Source organism: Falco rusticolus, unplaced genomic scaffold (assembly GCF_015220075.1).
Source record: "Falco rusticolus isolate bFalRus1 unplaced genomic scaffold, bFalRus1.pri scaffold_56_arrow_ctg1, whole genome shotgun sequence".
Classification (NCBI taxonomy): Eukaryota; Metazoa; Chordata; class Aves; order Falconiformes; family Falconidae; genus Falco; species Falco rusticolus.
In genome coordinates, this window is record NW_023618235.1 from 43,849 (window position 1) to 62,583 (window position 18,735).

The window sequence follows — 18,735 nt, forward strand, 5'->3', positions numbered from 1 at the left end:
GCATCCAGGGCTGCATTAGGAAGCTCTGCCCAGGGGTTGGTGGAGGTGATCTTTCCTCTATACTCAGCCCTTCTACAATTTGTCTTGCTGACTTGCCCTTCATTTCTACTTTACCAGATTACCCATACTTGACTCAAAGATGTTGTCCAGAATTTTCACCACTCCTACATTGTCTTTTTGTTCAAAACAAGTCCATGAGAGCATTTGCGCCATGTTGGTGAGGGATCATCTTCCACTTTCTCTTCAGCTAAGGCCTTCAAGTAAAGGTCTCTTTCTCTAGCAGTCTAAAGGAGATGTTGTTCTCCTTCTAACCTTCATCAGGAGGTTCAGAGAATGTGAGCAGAAGACCTTTGTACATGAAGGAGTTAGTGATGAGTGTCACAGGAAACCTGAGCAGGCCTGTGCTGTGCTCCACGTACCTCTTGGCCTTCAGGCTGTGCTGTGCTGAGTGTGTCCCTGGGTTGCAGAATAAGCCATATTGGAAGAAGAAATCTGCAGGAAGCTGCTGGTGAATGGCCAACCGCTCGCCCTTACCTTTACCTGGGACTGCAGTTACCAACTCCCAAGTGAACATCTCCTCTTAGAACACGAGAAGTGATGACTAGAATGGGTTTCCCTGGCAGAAAGCACTTCAAGGTCTCACAGGAGACAATGTGGGATAAGCCTTCTGCAGGCAGGATCTGCACAACTTGCTGCACCACTCTCCCAACACTGTAAACTCTGTGTTTCCAGCCTCAGAAGGGACGGAATACAGCTGACACGATTGTCTCCGTGTGAGGAGAGTTTGCTCTAACCAAGGCCATTTGAAATGACACTTTGTCTCAGAGTCCAAGTGCCTTTCTTACTGCAGCCATAACCAGCTGGGCTGCTGATGGCCCATCCCCCAAGGGAACTGGACACTCCAGGGACCTCAAATTCGCCTTCATGACCATGTGCCTCCTAGTGGCCTATGAGCTTCTCAGATGTAATGGATGTCATAATGATAGCCCAGATCATCAGCCTTCTTGTGGCCTTGGTTACTCCTTGGTTAGCGGTTCCTGAATTGTAGAGGGCAGTGATAAAGAGATGCACAAAAGTTATAAGAGATGGCCAAGGACCCTGCAGGTGCCATGAAGGCTTTGCAGGAAGGAGTTTGAGGAATAGCCCCTATAGCTGTGCAAAATGGAATGGCATTAGATATGAAGCTGGCGTCTCAAGGCAGAGCCTGTACTGTTGTTAATACCAGTTGTTGCGTATATGTAGATCAAAGTGGGGGAATTTCTACAGATATAAAAAAGATTTGGAAATATTCTAATATTTTTCATGAGTTCCCGAAAGTTCACACCTTCTATGGAATTCAAGACATTTGGAATACGCTGACATCCTGGTTTCCTGATTTACAGCTCTGGGTTAAGAAGTTCATCTCCAGATGCCTTTCTCCTCTTCCTCTATGATCACGCCAATCCATTTTACCTATGCAGCTTCTCCTTTAAGGTTCAGAGAGGAAAAGTTGGACTGTCTTTCAGTAGTGTCTCTAATATTCCCTATGGGCAACTCTTCAGTTGTGGCAATAGACCTCATGGGGATCTGCTTGAAGTAATATCTGAGAAATGTAATTTTTATTTATTAATTTCTAACCCTATCCCCCACACCCCCCCTCCATAAGAAATCCCTCTTTTATTTGTCTTTAACACCCCGTTGTCTAAGGAAAGCAGGCAACAATTACTGCCAAGCACTTGCTACACTCAGCTGCAGAGTTGGTTAAAGAAGTCTCATGAAAAGCAATGTAAGTCCCATGGAGACAAGAATAGAAATAGTGGGGCAGGAGAGTTGAGGAGCAAGGCTGTCCACACAGTGTTTTATCTCCAGGGACTGCTTTTCCCACCTGTCCGCACTTTCTCGCGAGATACTCTGCATCAATTGCAATTGGAAAAGCATTACCTGCCTTTCTCTTTCACTGTACTTCTGAAACTTATCCCATTAACTGTGCAAGCAAGACTTGAAGACCAGATGTCCCTGATGGGAGAGACATGGCTTGTCAGGGCTTTCTGATTCGTAATGAGCCCAGGGTGTCTTTGGTGCTGTGAACTTGAGGTCTTCAGAGGAGACTGAAGAAACCTCTCAAGAACACCAAGTCAGAAGCAAATCCCACAGTCCCTGGAAGCATTAACAAGCCCCGCTGAGGGCCATGACTGAGAAAGCCTCCCCATGGCCTTGTTAGAGCCCATCCTTGGAGGCTGTGAGTGCAGGTAGGCAAAGGCGCTGTGCAGGCAGCTCTGCTGCTGAGCAAAGCCTTGGCTTGCTTGATGAAGCAGAAAGGCCAAGCCGTGACCTGCAGCCTGTGGGAAGGTCGGTGCTGTCCCTCACAGAGGGCTCAGGGCTCTTCCTGGGGACCATGGAAGGTGGGGGATCCAATGCCATGTTAAGGACAACAATGGCACAACAACTTCCAGCTTCCCCATGGGGCTGCAAGGAGGCAACGATGCCCCTGTGCCATGAGGACAACTTGTCTTCTCACAGGCCTCAGTGTCAGAAACAGCTGCCATAGCCAAGGGGACAAAGAGCTGGGTTCTCTTCAAGCTTTCCAGCCTTGCTAAAACCCTTTTCCATCTCCACCGCAGGCTGTTCTACATGGTTGGACAACTGCCCCTGTTTCCGTGCAGGCTGTAGGCACCATCTCGCTGCCCTGCTTTGCTCTCACCCCAGCAGTTCCATCTGTTCACTGAGGTACTTCCACTCTCACTGGCTGTTCCTTGAAACACAAAGCCATGGGCTGATCCAGACTCCCTCTGGGATGCGTTCTTGCACCACAGCAGGACCCTTGGAGTGACAGTTCTTCCTCCTGATAGCCACTCTCCACCTTCTGAGTTGTACTTTGTGACATATTTTTCCCTCTCCTTTTTTTCCCCACTACCCAGGAAAGTTTGTCCATCGCAGAAACCCTCCTTTAAGCATGGAACCCAACCCATTAGCCTTTTCTCGTGCTCTTTCCCCTCACCACTGAGAAGGAACCTGCACATGGTCTTCTATACCACATGACTGCTTCTGGCCTTTCAGCTTCTCCCAGAGACATGACCAAGTCACGTGCCTGCTGCTGTCGTGTCATGTCCCCAAGAAAATGGACATGGCATCCCTATCTTCCTGGAGAAGGCCTAGGGGGTACAGTGGCCGAGGGACTGTCCCAGCCACGTTCCTGTGGCTGGCCTGGCACCTCCCAAGAATGAAATGACCTCACATCCCCCTTCACAGCCATGCACTTCCTTCTGCATTAGCAGTTTCTGTAAGCATAACTGAGTTCCTAACAGCGTACTCCTCTGTCACGATCCTTCTGGCCTGGGACCTGACCAGAGAAAAGCGTGTTTGTTTTATCAAATTTATCAAATATAATCCCTAGAAACCATTTGAGTGGAGAAATATTCTCAAATAAAATCCTATATTTGTATTGACATATTTTCTATATCCTCTCATTCCTTTTTTTCTATTTTTTATTATTTCCCTCAGCATAGTCTTTCTTCAAAAACCTTTCAAGGGGATGATTCATTGCATCATAGAGTAACTCATGCTTGAAGGGAGCCCTGAACAACAGTTTGTCTGGCTCACCTGCCCAGGACATGGTGAACTAGAGGAGGTTGCTCAAGACCTCCACCCAGTTTTGTACCATCCACAAAGGTGCTGAATGTGCACACAGTCATAGCATACAGGGGGATCAGAAAGATGTTCAACAGTGTTGGTCCAAGTGCTGGTCACTGAGGGATGCAGCTAGTAACTGCCTGCATGGAGGATTCTGTACCACTGATAACAGTGACTGAGAGGGGACATGACATCATTACAGGTAACACAACACCAACATCAACAATAATTACAGACCACAACCCAGGTCTGTAATGATTTCCATGATGACAGCTGTGCGGAAGAGCAATGGGTTCGTGTTTGGAATAATATCCAGTCATCAGTTTGCACACTGCACCCTTGAGCTCCTGGTTCCTCATGCTGAGGGGGTTCACTGCTGGAGGCACCACTGAGTACAAGACTGACAACACCAGATCCAGGGACTGGGAGGAGATGGAGAGGGGTTTCAGGTAGGCAAACGCACCTGTGCTGACAAAGAGGGAGACCACAGCCAGGTGAGGGAGGCACGTGGAAAAGGCTTTGTGACATTCCTGCTCAGATGGGATCCTCAGCATGGCCCTGATGATCTGCACGTAGGACAGCATGATGAAAACAAAACAGGCAAAGGCTAAACAGGCACTAACCACAAGAACATTTTACTTTGAGCCTTTCAATTCTTTTCCCCATCCCATCATGGGGGAAGCTGTGTGGGGCTTAGCAGCAGGACAGTCATTATGGAAGGAATGTTGTGGGTTGATTTTTGAGACAAGTATCCAACATGATAGAATGAGCTGAAGGAATACTAAAACTAATCAAGAATGCCACCCTCCTCATCAGGAAAAAGGAGCTAAGTGACCTGCTGGGCCTTTCCATTACCATTTGAGTCTCTTTGTGGAGAGGTTTCTGTTAACTGGGAATCAGAAAATTCACTTTTCTTTCTCAGTGCTAAATGCCCAGGAAGCTTAGCATGCTCCCCTTCAGACGTAGATTTGCTCACATCAGAGAAAAAAATCTCATGGCCCATCGCAAATTCAGTTCATTTCCCTTTGTGCATCGCTCTTGAAGAACATCTTCATTTCTCCTGTAGAACAGAGTTCAGCATCTCATGGCCAACTCGGTCTCGAGGATAACATGGGGCACAGTCACGGGTTTGGAGCCAGGGAGGTGGAGGTATAGGGAAGCCTTTTCTGTTCCTGCACAGATTGAATGGATTTATTTTCTGCTTCCCTTCTCTTTGGTTTGGTTTAACTTCCTTCCACAGGTTTGGCACTTTTAGCACCTAAACTTCATGTCTTTTTTTTTTTTTCTACTTTTTAAAGTCCTGAAATTATGTAATTATACTGGAAGTTGCCAGTCAGGCTAATGAACATGATTCTGACAGCCTTTTAAAAATCATTCATGGTGCTGTGAGCATCCAGGGGGGAGCAGCGGCAGCACCAGCGTCCCCACCTTCTCTCCTGAGGCTGCTTACTAACTGTCTTATAACAGGTGAGAGTGACAGAGAGGTGTCCAGAGAACCTTCTCCAGATGGTTTCCAGGGGAATGCTAGAGAGAAAAAGGTCACTCACTGCCTCCTGCAGCATCATGTACTGAGAGTTGTGCTCCTACCCCTTGGCTCCTGACCATGCTAAATCCCTTTGGGCATGCCCTGAAGTGCTGAGAGTGGGGCAGCACAGACAGCACCAAAAGCAGCCACAGGCATCTGTCCAGCATGGCTGGGCTCACTGGAATGGGCTTCCTTCACCTTTGACAAATGCTGCCCATGAGACAATCACCATGGAAGAAGTACTCTGCCAGTTTCCTATGAGCAAAGCTCTCCTGAACTGTGATCTTGCGAAGCATTGAGACATCTGAGAATTGGAAAGAATAGTCTGTATGTTTGAGGACTTTGGAAACAAGCAGGACATGCTGGTATGTGGATAATCTGCCTGTGAAGGGTTGCTTTGAATTAAAGCATTTGTTTAAAATAGATGTTGGTATCTCACAGGTCTTGTTTGGTTTGTTAGTTGTTGGGGGTTTTTTTTGTTTGTTTTTTAAAGAAAAGTATTGCATTTTTCTGTGCATTTATATAAGGAGTTAGATTAGAAAACAATTATGGTGACATTTCTCTCATGTGAACTCTAATTTTATCTGGGAAATTTTGAATGGCACCTCTGTGAGATAGATACAACCCAGAGGGAAAAGGCAGGAATACCTTGGAAAGAGAATCAAACTCTTAGGATGACATGCTTTTGTGAAATGAAAATTTTCTCTGGAGAAAACCACCCCGTGTTTTTCACTTGGCTGTTTTGAATGCTTTTATTACGTGTGTTCTGACCTGCTGTTCTCATCATTAATACGTCAGAGTTTAAGACGACTTCTCAAAGGGTGTTAGTGACAGCTGGAGAGACGCAGCCAGCATCCTCAGTCTTCTGCCTGGAAGAGGATATTCGTTCCCCATGTCCAACTGAGATTCTTCAACATCTTTCAGCTGAGTCTCTGCTTCGTAAGAGGCAATCTGCGGTTGTGGTGCTGCTCACTTGTAGCTCACAGCCTTCAAGTGTGCCCAGTGAGAAGTCTACGCTCTGGGAAAGGTGGGACACGCAAAGGAAAGGCTCCATTCCTCAGACAAGAAGAGCATCGCTCTGCTTCCACGAGAGCTTGCAGGGGACTGGGAAGCATTGCAGGGCTGGGATTGGAGCAAATGGGTCCTCGGTTGGTTTTGTAAGCTGTCGTAAATCCAGGAGACAAAGCAGCAAATTTAAAATGATTCAGGACTCCAGGAGTTCTAAAAGCATGACCTACTCAGGAAAAACTGGGTGTTGTGGGGAGGTCACCCACTTTTAATCTCTTTCTTTTCTGTATGACTGGAAACTGCATGAAGCATTTTGACTGATTGCAAAAAATGTCTTTAAGCACCCTGAAAACTTGTGATGTATGCATCAGCTGCTGCTTATCTACCTACCTAAGATGTTCTGCGGATGCATCAATGTCACTGGATTCATTGGCAGATAAAACTGTGTTTTACTTCTGAGGAGATTCACATGTCACCATGCAAAAAGGAATGATTCAGATTTAAAAGAGTCTCCCAGATATTTGAGTGTGTGGACACAGCATCAGGGGATGAGCCCTTACATGTGAGGAGAGCTGGGATTCATGTCTCTCACTCAGGTCTAAGAAACAAGTCATACTCTGCCTTGCTTTGTTTTGATGGCTTCTCCTTACCCAGCCTTGTCTTGCTTTATCTTCCCCCTTTTCCTCCCCATCCTCCTTTTCACCCTATCTCTTCTGCATGTTCTGATGTTAAATGCAGCTCTTACAAGACCTGGACAGGGAGTGTAAGAAAGACTGTTCTTGAAGGGGCTAGTATATATCTATTTAATTCCTTTCTTCTCATCAGTCACCAGGTCTTCTATTTAATAAAATCACCTTTAAAAAGAAGTCAAGTTTCTTTTTTCCTGATGACAAAACCCAGTCACTGAGGCTCAAGGATTCCATTCTCCCCTCTCTTTACAAAGCTCCCTGCATCGAGCAACCCCTGTTAGATTCCCTAACATTCATGCAGGCCTTGGTCAACCTCACCTAATCCTGCAATCACGTGTATGCTGGTGTTTGGAGTCTTTCTCTAGGCTTGAAGCGTATGTGATGGTGGACAGGCCATCAGCATCCTCTAAGAGCCTGTTGTTTGGATTGCTCTGTATAGGGAAAATGCCCCGAAGAAAAGGCTTGGAGAATCACACTGTTGGATCTGGATTCATTCTTGTGGGGTTTTCTGACCTGCCCGGCCTGCAGGGCCTGTGCTTCACAGTCCTCCTGGTAATCTACCTTGTGGTCCTCATAGGAAACAGCCTGACTGCTCTCATCACAGTGGTGGACTCAAGCCTTCACAGCCCCATGTATTTCTTTCTGAGGAACTTGTCCTTCCTGGAGATCTGCTACACGTCAGTCACCCTGCCAAAAATGCTGGTGGGTTTCCTGAGGGAAGATGGCAGGATCTCCTTCCTTGGCTGTGCTGCCCAGCTGTATTTCCTGGTTTTGCTGGGCAGCATCGAATGCCTACTCCTGGCTGCCATGGCCTACGACCGCTACGTAGCCATATGTGACTCCCTGCACTACACCCTGACCATGAGCAGGGTGCTCTGCATCAGACTGGTGGTGGGGTCATGGGTGGCTGTCGTACCAGTGCAAGTAGGACAGACCTACCAGGTGTTCACTTTACCCTTCTGTGCATCCCATGACCTTAACCACTTTTTCTGTGATGTTCCCCCGCTGCTAGAACTGGCCTGTGCAGACACTTTCTGGAACCATGTGGTGCTGTACACCATCATCGTGGTATTTGCAGTCCTTCCTGCCTCCTTCATATTTATTTCTTACATTGCAATTATCAGGGCAATTCTGAAAATGCCTTCAGTTCTGGGCAGACACAAAGCTTTCTCCACCTGCTCTTCACACCTCGGGGTGGTGATGCTCTTCTATGGCTCAGCCACAGTCGCCTACTTAAAGTGACGGTCAAAGGATTCCGTAGACACTGATAAATACTTTGCCCTGTTTTACACAATTGTGACTCCCATGTTCAACTCTGTCATCTATAGCCTGAGGAATAAGGAAGTGAGAATTGCCTTGAAGAGACTCCTACGGACAAAGTGAAACCACAGGGTATGTAAAATATTCCTAAATGGTACCAGAAGTCCCACTGGGGCTGCCTTGTGCCAGGGCCGGCTGCAGGGCTGTGAAGGTGGCTGTGCAGGCAGTGGTGTCCAGGGCTGTCCTTGCCAGCAGGGTCCCTGCAGCCCAGGGGGCTGTGTGCTGGGGCAGGGGCTCTGCCGCCTGCCAGGGGCAGCTCTCACCCTGCCCAGGAGCTCCCGTGGGGCTGTGGGGAGAAGCTGTGGGTGGAAGGAGCAACCCTACTGAGGGCAAGGTCCTTGTGCTGGTGATCGGGTGCTGCACGGGTCAGAGGTACTCACAACTCCAGCTCAGGCCCAGGTCATTTCCAAGGGGACGTGTCATGAGCATGTTCATTGCAGGGGTTCCCTGCTTCACTCTGTGCTTTCCTGAATCTGTGCGTCCACTTTTCTGTGTCTTGGCTTGTTAGAAATGGAAACTCAGCTGTGGAGGTCAGAACAGGGGCACAGACTATTAAAGCATTACACAGGTTTACCAGGAATTTCAGCAAGTGCCTTCACTCCCCACCAGCTTCCACATCAAAATATCCTTTCCTTTTCCATCAGGGTTTGGATGACCTGTTGTTCTTTCAGGCGTGCAGACAGGGAGCGGCTGCAGGGCAGAACTGGGCACACAGGGGCTGAGCTGGGCTCTGTGAGCGCTGGCAGGGAAGAACCATGGGGCCAGAGAAAGAGCTGCTGGCAGGGAGAGCTGCAGGATGGAGACATAGGGACAGAGGGGGCTTGGGGCAGTGGAGGAATGCTGAGGAGAACACTAACACAGGGTAGATAGGGGCACCACCCACTGTGCCCTACCATGCAGATGCCTTCCCTGAAAATACACAAGTTTTCTCTCTTCTATAAGCTATCACAGCCTTTAGCTCATAAGTTCCAGGCTCCTTGGTACCTCCTCATCCAGCAGAGCTGGGCAGTTGAGAAGGAGCTGGAGGGACACACCAGATTCCCTCACACTGCCCTAAGGCACAGACAGTCCCCTTGCCTCTCAGCACTCACCCTGTTCTCCCTGAGCACAGCACAAAAACCTTCTGACCTGACTCTGGCCATGGACGTTGCTCAGCACGGGCAGAGCAGATGCTGACAGGCCCTTCTGCGCTGGGAGCAGTTGGGTCTGACCAAGTCCAAGGGCAGGACTGGCCCCTGCCCCCACGGTTCCCATGAAGCCCCTGCTGCAGAGCGGGGCTCACTGCTGGGCAGCCAGTGGGCACAGCCCCTGCTCCTCACAGCACACTCGGCCAGCACTCAGCACAGCTCCAGCCACGGCTCTGAAGGGAGCTCTCCTAGGAACGGGAGAGGGGGGGACATGGGGCAGTGGGGTCGGATCTAAGAGAAAGGGCTTTACCTTGGCTCACGGCAGTCTTTCCTGACTTGTCACTATGCTTGCTCCATGAACAGGACCCTAGGGTTGGAGACAGCAGATGTCCAATATAAGTTGCACCACCCAGTTCCTCCTCCTGGCTTTTGGAGACACATGGGAGCTGCTGCTCTTGACCTTCTGGCTCTTTCTGGGCATCTACATGGCTGCCCTCCTGGCCAACGGCCTCATCATCACCACTGTAAGCTGTGACCACCACCTCCACACACCCCATATATTTCTTCCTCCTCAACCTGTCTCTCCTTGACCTGGTCTCCATCTCCACCACTCCCCCTAAAGCCATGGCCAACTCCCTCTGGGACACCAGGGACATCTCCTATGCAGGATGTGCTGCACAGCTCTTTCTATTTCTCTTTCTCATTTCAGGAGAGTATTCTCTGCTCACCACCATGGCCTATGACCGCTACGTGGCCATCTGCAAACCCCTGCACTACGGGACCCTGCTGGGCAGCAGAGCTTGTGTCCACATGGCAGCAGCTGCCTGGGGCACTGGGTTTCTCTGTGCTGCGCTGCACACGGCCAATACACTGTCACTGCCGCTCTGCTAAGGCAATGCCCTTGGACAGTTCTGTGAAATCCCCCAGACCCTCAAGCTCTCCTGCTCACGGGCCTACTACAAGGAAGCTGGGCTTCATGTGCTTAGTGCCTGTTTAGTCTCTGGCTGTTTTGTTTTCATCGTGCTGTCCTACGTGCAGATCTTCAGGGCTGTGCTGAGGATCCCCTCTGAGCAGGGACGGCACAAAGCCTTTTGCACGTGCCTCCCTCACCTGGCTGTGGTCTCCCTCTTTCTCAGCACTGCCACCTTTGCCTACCTGAAGCCCCCTCCATCTCGTCCCCATCCCTGGACCTGGTGGTGTCAGTGCTGTACTCAGTGGTGCCTCCAGCAGTGAACCCCCTCATCTACAGCATGAGGAACCAGGAGCTGAAGGGTGCAATATGCAAACTGATAGCTGGATGTTTTTCTTAAGCAATAAACTTCTGCTAGCAATTATAAAGTAACTCATTACAGACCCAGAATGTGTCCTCTATTTTTTGTTGTTTGTGGATTTGGGTGGTTTTGGTTTTGGTTGGGTTTTTTTTCTTTTTTACTTATAATATTGTTATTGCATTTATAATTCACTCTCATCTTTGCTTTTCTGCCCCAGTGGCTGTGTAAATGATGACCCCTGCTCTCTGCCTGTTTGAACAAAATAAAGGGCCCTTCAGTCACTATTTTCCCCTGAGATACTTCCTCCAAGGCCTATTTGGAGCTGCAGGGGCAGTTCCTGTGTGCAGAGCTGGAGGGGAAAAGAGTCCTGGCATGGCCGCACTGCCAGGGGGTGGAAGCCCTTGGCTCTGCAATACTGTCCTCCTTCCACTTCCATGCTCCTTCTGATCCCTTGCGTTGCTGTCAGGCCTGAGTGCGCTGGCAGCCTGGTCACAGCCCTGCTGCGTGGCAGTGCTGTGACCGCAGACAGGGACAGGCAGTGGCACCTCTGTGACACAACTGGCCTCCATAAAATGTTCTGGATTGACAAAAACCGCCTGAATGCAGCCCTGGGATGTGCTCCCTTGAACCGAGGTGCCTGTCTCCACTGCTCATGACGAGGGCCATCTCCGAGAGGTGCCGAGCAGGGCGCTACACCCCCGGGCTGAGGTGCTGCCAGCCTCTGGCAGGGGCAGCAGGAGGCCAGGCAGTCACTGTGCCCACTGCAGTGCTCTGCCTCCGCACATGCCAGGGAAGGGCTCGCTAGTGGAATCCCTTGAGATAAGCACCTTGGCCAAATGTATGGAATGTGTTTATTAAGGCCCTGTATAATGTGGTGGTGTGCCTTTTCAGCTCCTCTGTAGATGATCCCAAGCTGTGTAGAGCCTTTGATCTACGATCTACCTCCTCTGCTTCACCCTGCCTTGAGCAGGATAGCTGGGCAAGACGACGTTCAAGGGTCTCTTCCAACATGAGTTATTCGATGGTTCCATGAATCGTTTTCTTAGAGAGCTATTTGAGACAGAATAGCAGGAGGAAGAAGGAAAAACCAGAAGAAAGAAGTGGAGGTATAAAAAGTACCAACAGAAATACCGCAGTTCTTCTGAGGAACACTTCTCCACTCAAAACATGAGTAGGAAATCTATTAGATTAATTGCATGAAAGAATCTTCCTTTTATCTGCTCAGGTACAGGGTCACAAGGAGGGTGCTGGGTTGGGATGCCTGCCTGAAGGGTGGTTTCCCAGGTGGTGGAGCTTTCCTTGGAGGTAAGAAAGAGCAGGAGAGAGAAGCACTGCCACACAGTGCAGCTTAGAAAGTGGAGGGTGGAGATCATGAGGAGGAAATGTCACTCAAGGGCTAATGCTGTGGTAAGAGACGTCCTCCAGAAGGAGTATGAGATCTGAGGAACAGAGTGTGAGGCTGGAAAGACATCAGTGCATGTGTGGAAATGCCAGGGTGAGAGCAAGGTGGGGAAACCAGGTGGGTGTCTGCAGCCTGCAGGGAAAAAGCAGTAGCTGTGGGACAGCGTAGGACACCCTGTGATGGACATGGCAAAGGGCACTGGCAAGGCTGGGAGTCACCAAGAGAACCAAAGTCTTTGTCCTTGTGGTTACAGCCATTGTCTCTGCCACCAAGGATAATGAGAAGATATTTTGTCCTAAGGCGCTGGGGCCTCATGGCCTCCTTGCAACCACTTGCAGAACATTCTTCTCCCCTTGAGTGATACTGCCCAAAGAATGTTCCCAGCATTGGCCACAGCCTGCCACCCTGAGGCCTGGCACCTGCACTCTGCTGCTCTCCTGCCTCACTCCCCCTGGGGGATGAGACACCATTATTTCTTGGCTACAAGAGCCAAGGGGGACACGGATGATGCAGGGTTTCAGATCCAGGTAAGCATCGCAGCTGTTGGCCCATCTGGCAGCTATGCTAAAATGCTGATGCAAAGAACCTGCAGACACCTAAAGGAGCATTGTCACTGTGCTGTCCTGTGACTGTCAAGGTGTGGTGGCTTGAGCATTGCCTCGCAAGAGCCCACAAGCCTCTCTCTCACTGCCCCCTTCCTTCACACAGCTTGGTGTTTGTAGGATTGTTTCTCTCACAGGTCTTTCACTCACTCCTCTCCCTTACAGATGCTGCACACTGTGTCTCATCCTTTCTCCCACAGGCTGTCAGAGACGTGCCACTGGTATTTCTTATTGGCTCATCTATGGGCAGTGACTGGTTTATTATGGAGCGAGTTGAAAGTGGCTTTCTTGGACATGGAGTCAGCTCTTAATCTTTTCTCACCATTGCCAGCCCTACAAACCCCATGACCACTCCCGAACCCTTGCCATGTAAACCCACAGGGTCATTAAAATCCCCAGTAAGATGTGAGGTTATTGATCCTAAGGCTTCCTCACGCTGGTTTAGTACCATTTTGTCCCCTTCTTCTTCCTGAACTAGGTTGTTTATGTCAGGGAAGAGAGGCATTGGACATCAGTTGTGGCACCAGATTCAATCTCAGACACGTTTAAAAAAAAAAGCAGGTACCTGTCGCGACGGAAGGAAGACACAGTCACTCAATATGAGTGATCAGCAGACTTCGTTTATTCTGTCTTACAGTCAACTTTTATGCCTTGTTATAATTAGCTCATACATATTACAAAAGTTAAGCTCATTATTGGTTAGTTGCCTAAATACCAAGCCCGCCCCTAGTTTCTCTTCTGTAGTTTTCTGTTCCCACCTGCAACATTCTTTTCCCACCGAAATCTTCCTGTTACTGTGTAACAAGGACAGCCAAGGACAGTGTATTTTTGCTTTACTTCAGATAAGATGAGTGCTATGTGCATTTTTGTCCAGCCAGCTGGACTATGTCTATGTGACCTTTTTCAGCTAGCCAGTTATCCACAATTCCCCTGTTTTTATTTTGGGCGACATAGGCTTGGTTGACCATTTTCAATAACAGCGTTTTAACACAGGAAAATATACAGCTAAGCACTACTAAAACTATTACAATAATGATCAAAAATAATAATCCCGTTTGCAAAATGCCTTTAAGCCAGCCTCCTAGTCACAACCAATTTCCACATTCAGAATACAGCATAAATACAGAATACAGAATAAATTATCTCCATCAAGGCAAAAAGGCTTCTCTTTAAGCACAGAGATGTTTGCTAGTTCAAGGCAGAAACCCATTTCTTGTAGGGAACATCTGAAGCACTTTTTTTTAGTGGGTTTGTAATCAATTCCGTATTTTTCCTTGAGAAGCTTAAGCTGTTCCTCTTGTTTCAGGAGTGTTTCCAACTCTGATTTGTCGAATAGGTCCGTATTTCCCAAAAATATCATACATTTCCTCCGCTGTGATTTTATATGGCAGGTTCCGAATATAAAGGATCCGATTGATCTCTGGGGGCAGCCAGATGTTAGCTCGCTTGGCCGCTTGCATCGCCATGGCGCCGATCGGAGGCGGGGGGGGTGTGCCTTGGAGAGAAACCGCGGGTTTTTACTATCATCAGTCCATTTGTCACTTCAGATTACCGCAATGTGTTCTACAATATGCTACACTACAAATCACTTAGAAAACTATACAAGAAAGCCCATTTAAAAGTGGACTGCCTTCTAGAGAGGATAAAAATTACAATCATAGTCATCTCATTTTATGAGATTTCCAATTGTATTTTCTGGTAAGAACACAGTTGGTATTCCAGTTTCTCTTGAATTGTGTGGGATGGTACCACGACAGTCATTAGTAATGTGATTAAACTAAGCATTCTTTTGCAGCAATGTTCTAGGTACAAGATCTGATGCTATACAATTGATGTGGAGGAAAATTACAGTAGAGAGCACCCTCTTCTCCTTCCATCCCCCTTTTTTTTTATCTCTAGTGTGTATATATATATATATAAGTTTAAAACTATATATAGTAATTTGAAACTAATTCTGCTATGGACTTCAAAGGAGCTGCAGTTGGTTTATAAAAATGAAAAATGTAGGTTCAACTGAAGTTAATGAGTATTTTGACAATCTCGTCTGATATTGGCAAATGTCAATTTTGCAGTAAAGTTACTCTGGTGATATGAGCTCTATTGCTCTCATCTCACTAATGTAGAAAACTGGGTTTAGATCGGAAAAATCCAATATCCTGAAGAAAAAGAAAAGTAAATTAAGAGTGTTCTTATGGGCTGAATTCTATAGAAATAAAAGTGAGTTTCTTAATCTATTTAGGTAGGGAATAGCATCAATCCCAAAATGTAATTCAACCATTCCTGCAGTAATTTTCTCCTTCTACTGTTCCTTTCATTGTTTCTTCATCAAGATAATAATGAATCTTCAAATTTAATTACCAACTACTGATTGCATATTTTCCTTTTTACTTACAGACATTGTCTTCTGAGACAATGAAGCTGTACACTTCCCCTTGTATTTATGTAGTCTCGTTCGTAACAATTTAGCAAGAAGAAAACTCTTATTTTCTGAACATACCGTGATATTGAATGACACAAGTTTACAATATTTTAAAACATATATAATCGATGAATCAGATGCTTTACAAGATACAGTGGAAAGAAGTGACCAAAATAAAGTTTTCAGAGAACCAACTCTTATCAAAGTGACAATCAAATGGCTGTTCCAACACAACTTGTCAGAAATCTGAAGGGGTATTAATGAGGCAGAGCATGACTTCTTTGGATTACTAGAGATGATTTCCAACCATTCAACCAGTTGTAGGTATGTAAAAGAGTAGGTATTGCCAAGAGTATGTCAAGAAACAGAACACAGATCACTCCTGCCTTCAAAGAAAAAAAAAAAAAAAAAAAAAAAGACTGCAGCAACACAAAACATTTTTATGCTAAAAACAGTGCCTGGGAGGAAAAGCTTAAATCAGATTTGGGCCCTAATGAACAAAATTACCTCATATAGGTGTTAATAGAAAGAAGAATTAAAAAATGATTATATATTGAAAGGAACAATAACTAATGAGACACAGCACAGCCATATGAAGGAGGACTCAGATCATTTAAGGGCCTAGTCTAACAGATGGCAATTGCAGTTCAGTTTAGATTAAGGAACGTTAAAGTCAAGAACAAAGGACATAAAGGAATTAACAGTACAGTTGTTTTCAGCACAGTGAACAGAATATGGGCAAGGGTTGGATTTTTTTTTATTTTTTTTTTTCAGTTCAATAACTGAAGAATCGACGACTAATTCTACCTTCTGAGGACTAGACTAATCTATAACCTGGTATTATACAACTGGAAAAATCAAATGCGTGTGTCTGCCTTGAAGTGTCTTTCAGTTCATTTTATCTTCTCTCAGATCCGTTGCTCCTTCAGGCAGGGTGGTTTTGGTAAATAAGGGTAACTTTGAAAGTTTAATCAATAGAGGCATTGAAAAATTGCTTTGAATTTTATCCTGGTTTTCTGGTTGTCAGGGTTTGTATGCTACAGTCAGCAAGGGCACTGGCTGAGCGAGGGCTGGAATTTTCCAAATACTATCTCTGAAACGGTTTCTCAGACACTGAGTATTTGTGGGTTGCCTTACACATTGTGGAGATTGGCATGGTCAGTAATGTGGTTGTGTGAGACATATGATGTGCTGCTGCCTACAAGTAGATTGGGTTTTATTTTCTCCTTTTGTTGTGTAACTCTACAGGAAGAGAACAGTCCTAGAACAAATCCTCGCTTGCTGGATGCGCCTCCTCAACAACTCTTACCTCTAACTGATAAAGACAAATGTATTAGTTGTTCCAGAATCAGTAAAACAGCACATAAAGATGGAATTCAGTTTTAGAAGCTCTTTTAATATGCACCCAGTACTTCTTCTATGCTCTAATTGTGTATTTGTGCATTTGATGTTATATAAATCCTTAATGGTACTGAACAAAGACTGGGTTATAAGTGGAAACATAGAACACATTTTCATGGATGTGAAATGAGTTCATTGTGATGGGAGCGATTAAAATGCATTTCAGATGAAACTAATGGCTGGATGCTTACAGTCTTATATTTTAAACTGCTTTCCCTCATGAATTTATTTTGGTATATTTTCTTATGGTGCTATAGATAAGGATTCATTTGGCATGCATGTGCACCTTATCCCTATTTCCATAAGCATTCCGTTAGTTAAGAGATACTGTAATGCTTGTTACGCCTCTCCCTCCTCCCTGCTGTTTGTGGGCTATTTCTAACGCATGGTTTGTCTCTGTTGCTATTATTTTGCTTAATTTAGCGTAGCACAGAGACTCTGCAAGTGGAAAATGATTTCTTCTTTCTTGGGCCTTAACATATAGGATCCTGAATCATGTTAATAAACTAGAAGTATTGTGATTAGATTCTGCGGATGGATACAAGCTCCCCTCCTGCATATGTTTCAAAAAAGTAGTATATGGATGTATCTTTGGCAGGTGTTTAGAAGTTGAATTCACCTGGGGACAGAGCTGGAGATGATTTTCACAGAAAGCTCGTCGTTTGCACGGAGTACAGGGTTAGATTCTAGATTCTCCTCTAAATGTATAAGACTATTATTTCAGGACCAAATTGTACTTGTTAGTATGTATTTATATTATAATAAAAGAAATATATACTGTAATTGCAGGTGTTTGCCCTAGCTTCTAGATTTAAAAGACCAATTAAGCAGCACACAAAATAATAACTTACTGAAGATTTCTTTAAGGAATAGTCAGTTCCAGATATTTGCATTTTTAAGCTTCTTAGAAATGGTTGGGTGTATTTTGCAGATACCTTTCCACATTTTCACCTTTTATATGGAAAGATAAATTGTCTTAGAAACTCCTTCTAAGCCAGCTTTTTGGGCTGGAAAGTAGGTTTCTGGAGACATTCTGAGATGGGTTGTTTGTGGGGGTTTTTTTGTTTTTTTTTTTTTTTTTCTTTAAGTGAGAGAAAGAAACAACAAAGCATTTTAAGCTAGACAGTAACAAAAAATTGCACCGCAGTGTTTGCGTAACACCTGTAATAGTTTGTACATATAGTACAGCAATGACTTGTGTGTTCATAGGGAAGAGGCCAATACATTTTCTTTCTAAGCTACGTATTCTTGGTTTCAGTCTATAGCTTCTAAGCTAAGGAACTAATTTTTCATACCTGTTTCTTTTTTTTTTTTTTTTTTTCCCCACCCCGGAGGATTGCCTTATTTGCTAAATATGACACCTTATTCATCTCACAGCACCGCTCCGAGTGCTCATATGGCTTCTTCCACCACAGAGCTTTCTATATAAATTTTTCCATTATGGTGCCCACACAAGCAAATGAAAAAAAAAAAAAAAATCTACATTTTTGTATTCCTCAGGAAGCAGAATCCTGGTTGGATTGAAGCCTGTGGTAAAACCTCTATAGATTTCCTGGGGTCAGGATAGCATTTGTGGCCTTGACCACCGGTGCTTTTCTAGGTTGAACCATTTCTGTTACAACTTTCAGATGTTCAACCAACCACTTAGAATAGACTAGCCCTTTTGTATAAAATTGCATCAGAGAGAACAGAAAATTCAGAAAATAGTGCAGCAACTCAACTTTTTGCACCTTTTTGTCTCTTGGGGATCATAGCATTTTGCAAAATCACTCCTGCTCAGGGATAAATTGATCAATTAACATATTCAAACAAATCAGAATCAAAGCTGTTTATGGATCTATTCATAGCAAGTAATTAAGTAGCCATCTGAACTATAGCTTTTGCTGCTTTTAGTTATGCATTTCCTGATAAGGTAAAGTCATATACAATTGCACTAATATATGTTCTGCTGCTAATAATAGCTTAAATAACTTTTTTGTATACAGTGTAAACTGCATCAAAATGCAGTGTTTGAGGGAAGTCTGCATATTAATAAACCTGTTTTGTTGTGGGGGTTTTTTGGCTTCGGGCACAGTGGTTAAAGAATTCTCATTGCCATATCCTTTGAGAACCACACTTGAAGATTAGTCTGTACAGGCTAAGAATTCTCATTCTTCTATTATGAGTTTTAGACTTTGAGTCTTGATTCCTCCAGGTCCATGTCTTTTTTTTTTTTTTTCCTAATCATGGGCTTTCATCCAAGAAAAATAAGATGTACATCCCAGAGAACTGATTAAAATCATTTCCAACAATACATTGAGAGTGATTTTACAGGTCACAAAGCCATTGACTTTCCACTCAGTCTGAAGGAAGCCAGTAATAA

At 45.5% G+C, this 18,735-nt stretch overlaps 1 protein-coding gene and 1 pseudogene across 1 annotated transcript; both read left to right on the forward strand.

The window, feature by feature from the left end:
* The first annotated feature begins 7,275 nt into the window (after positions 1–7,275).
* Positions 7,276–8,214, forward strand: LOC119142141 (olfactory receptor 10AG1-like). The gene is given in 1 exon segment (XM_037374862.1): positions 7,276–8,214. A coding segment is annotated over 1 exon segment (939 nt).
* Positions 8,215–9,661: 1,447 nt separating this feature from the next.
* LOC119142142 lies at positions 9,662–10,620 on the forward strand (annotated as a pseudogene).
* The last annotated feature ends 8,115 nt before the right edge of the window (positions 10,621–18,735 follow it).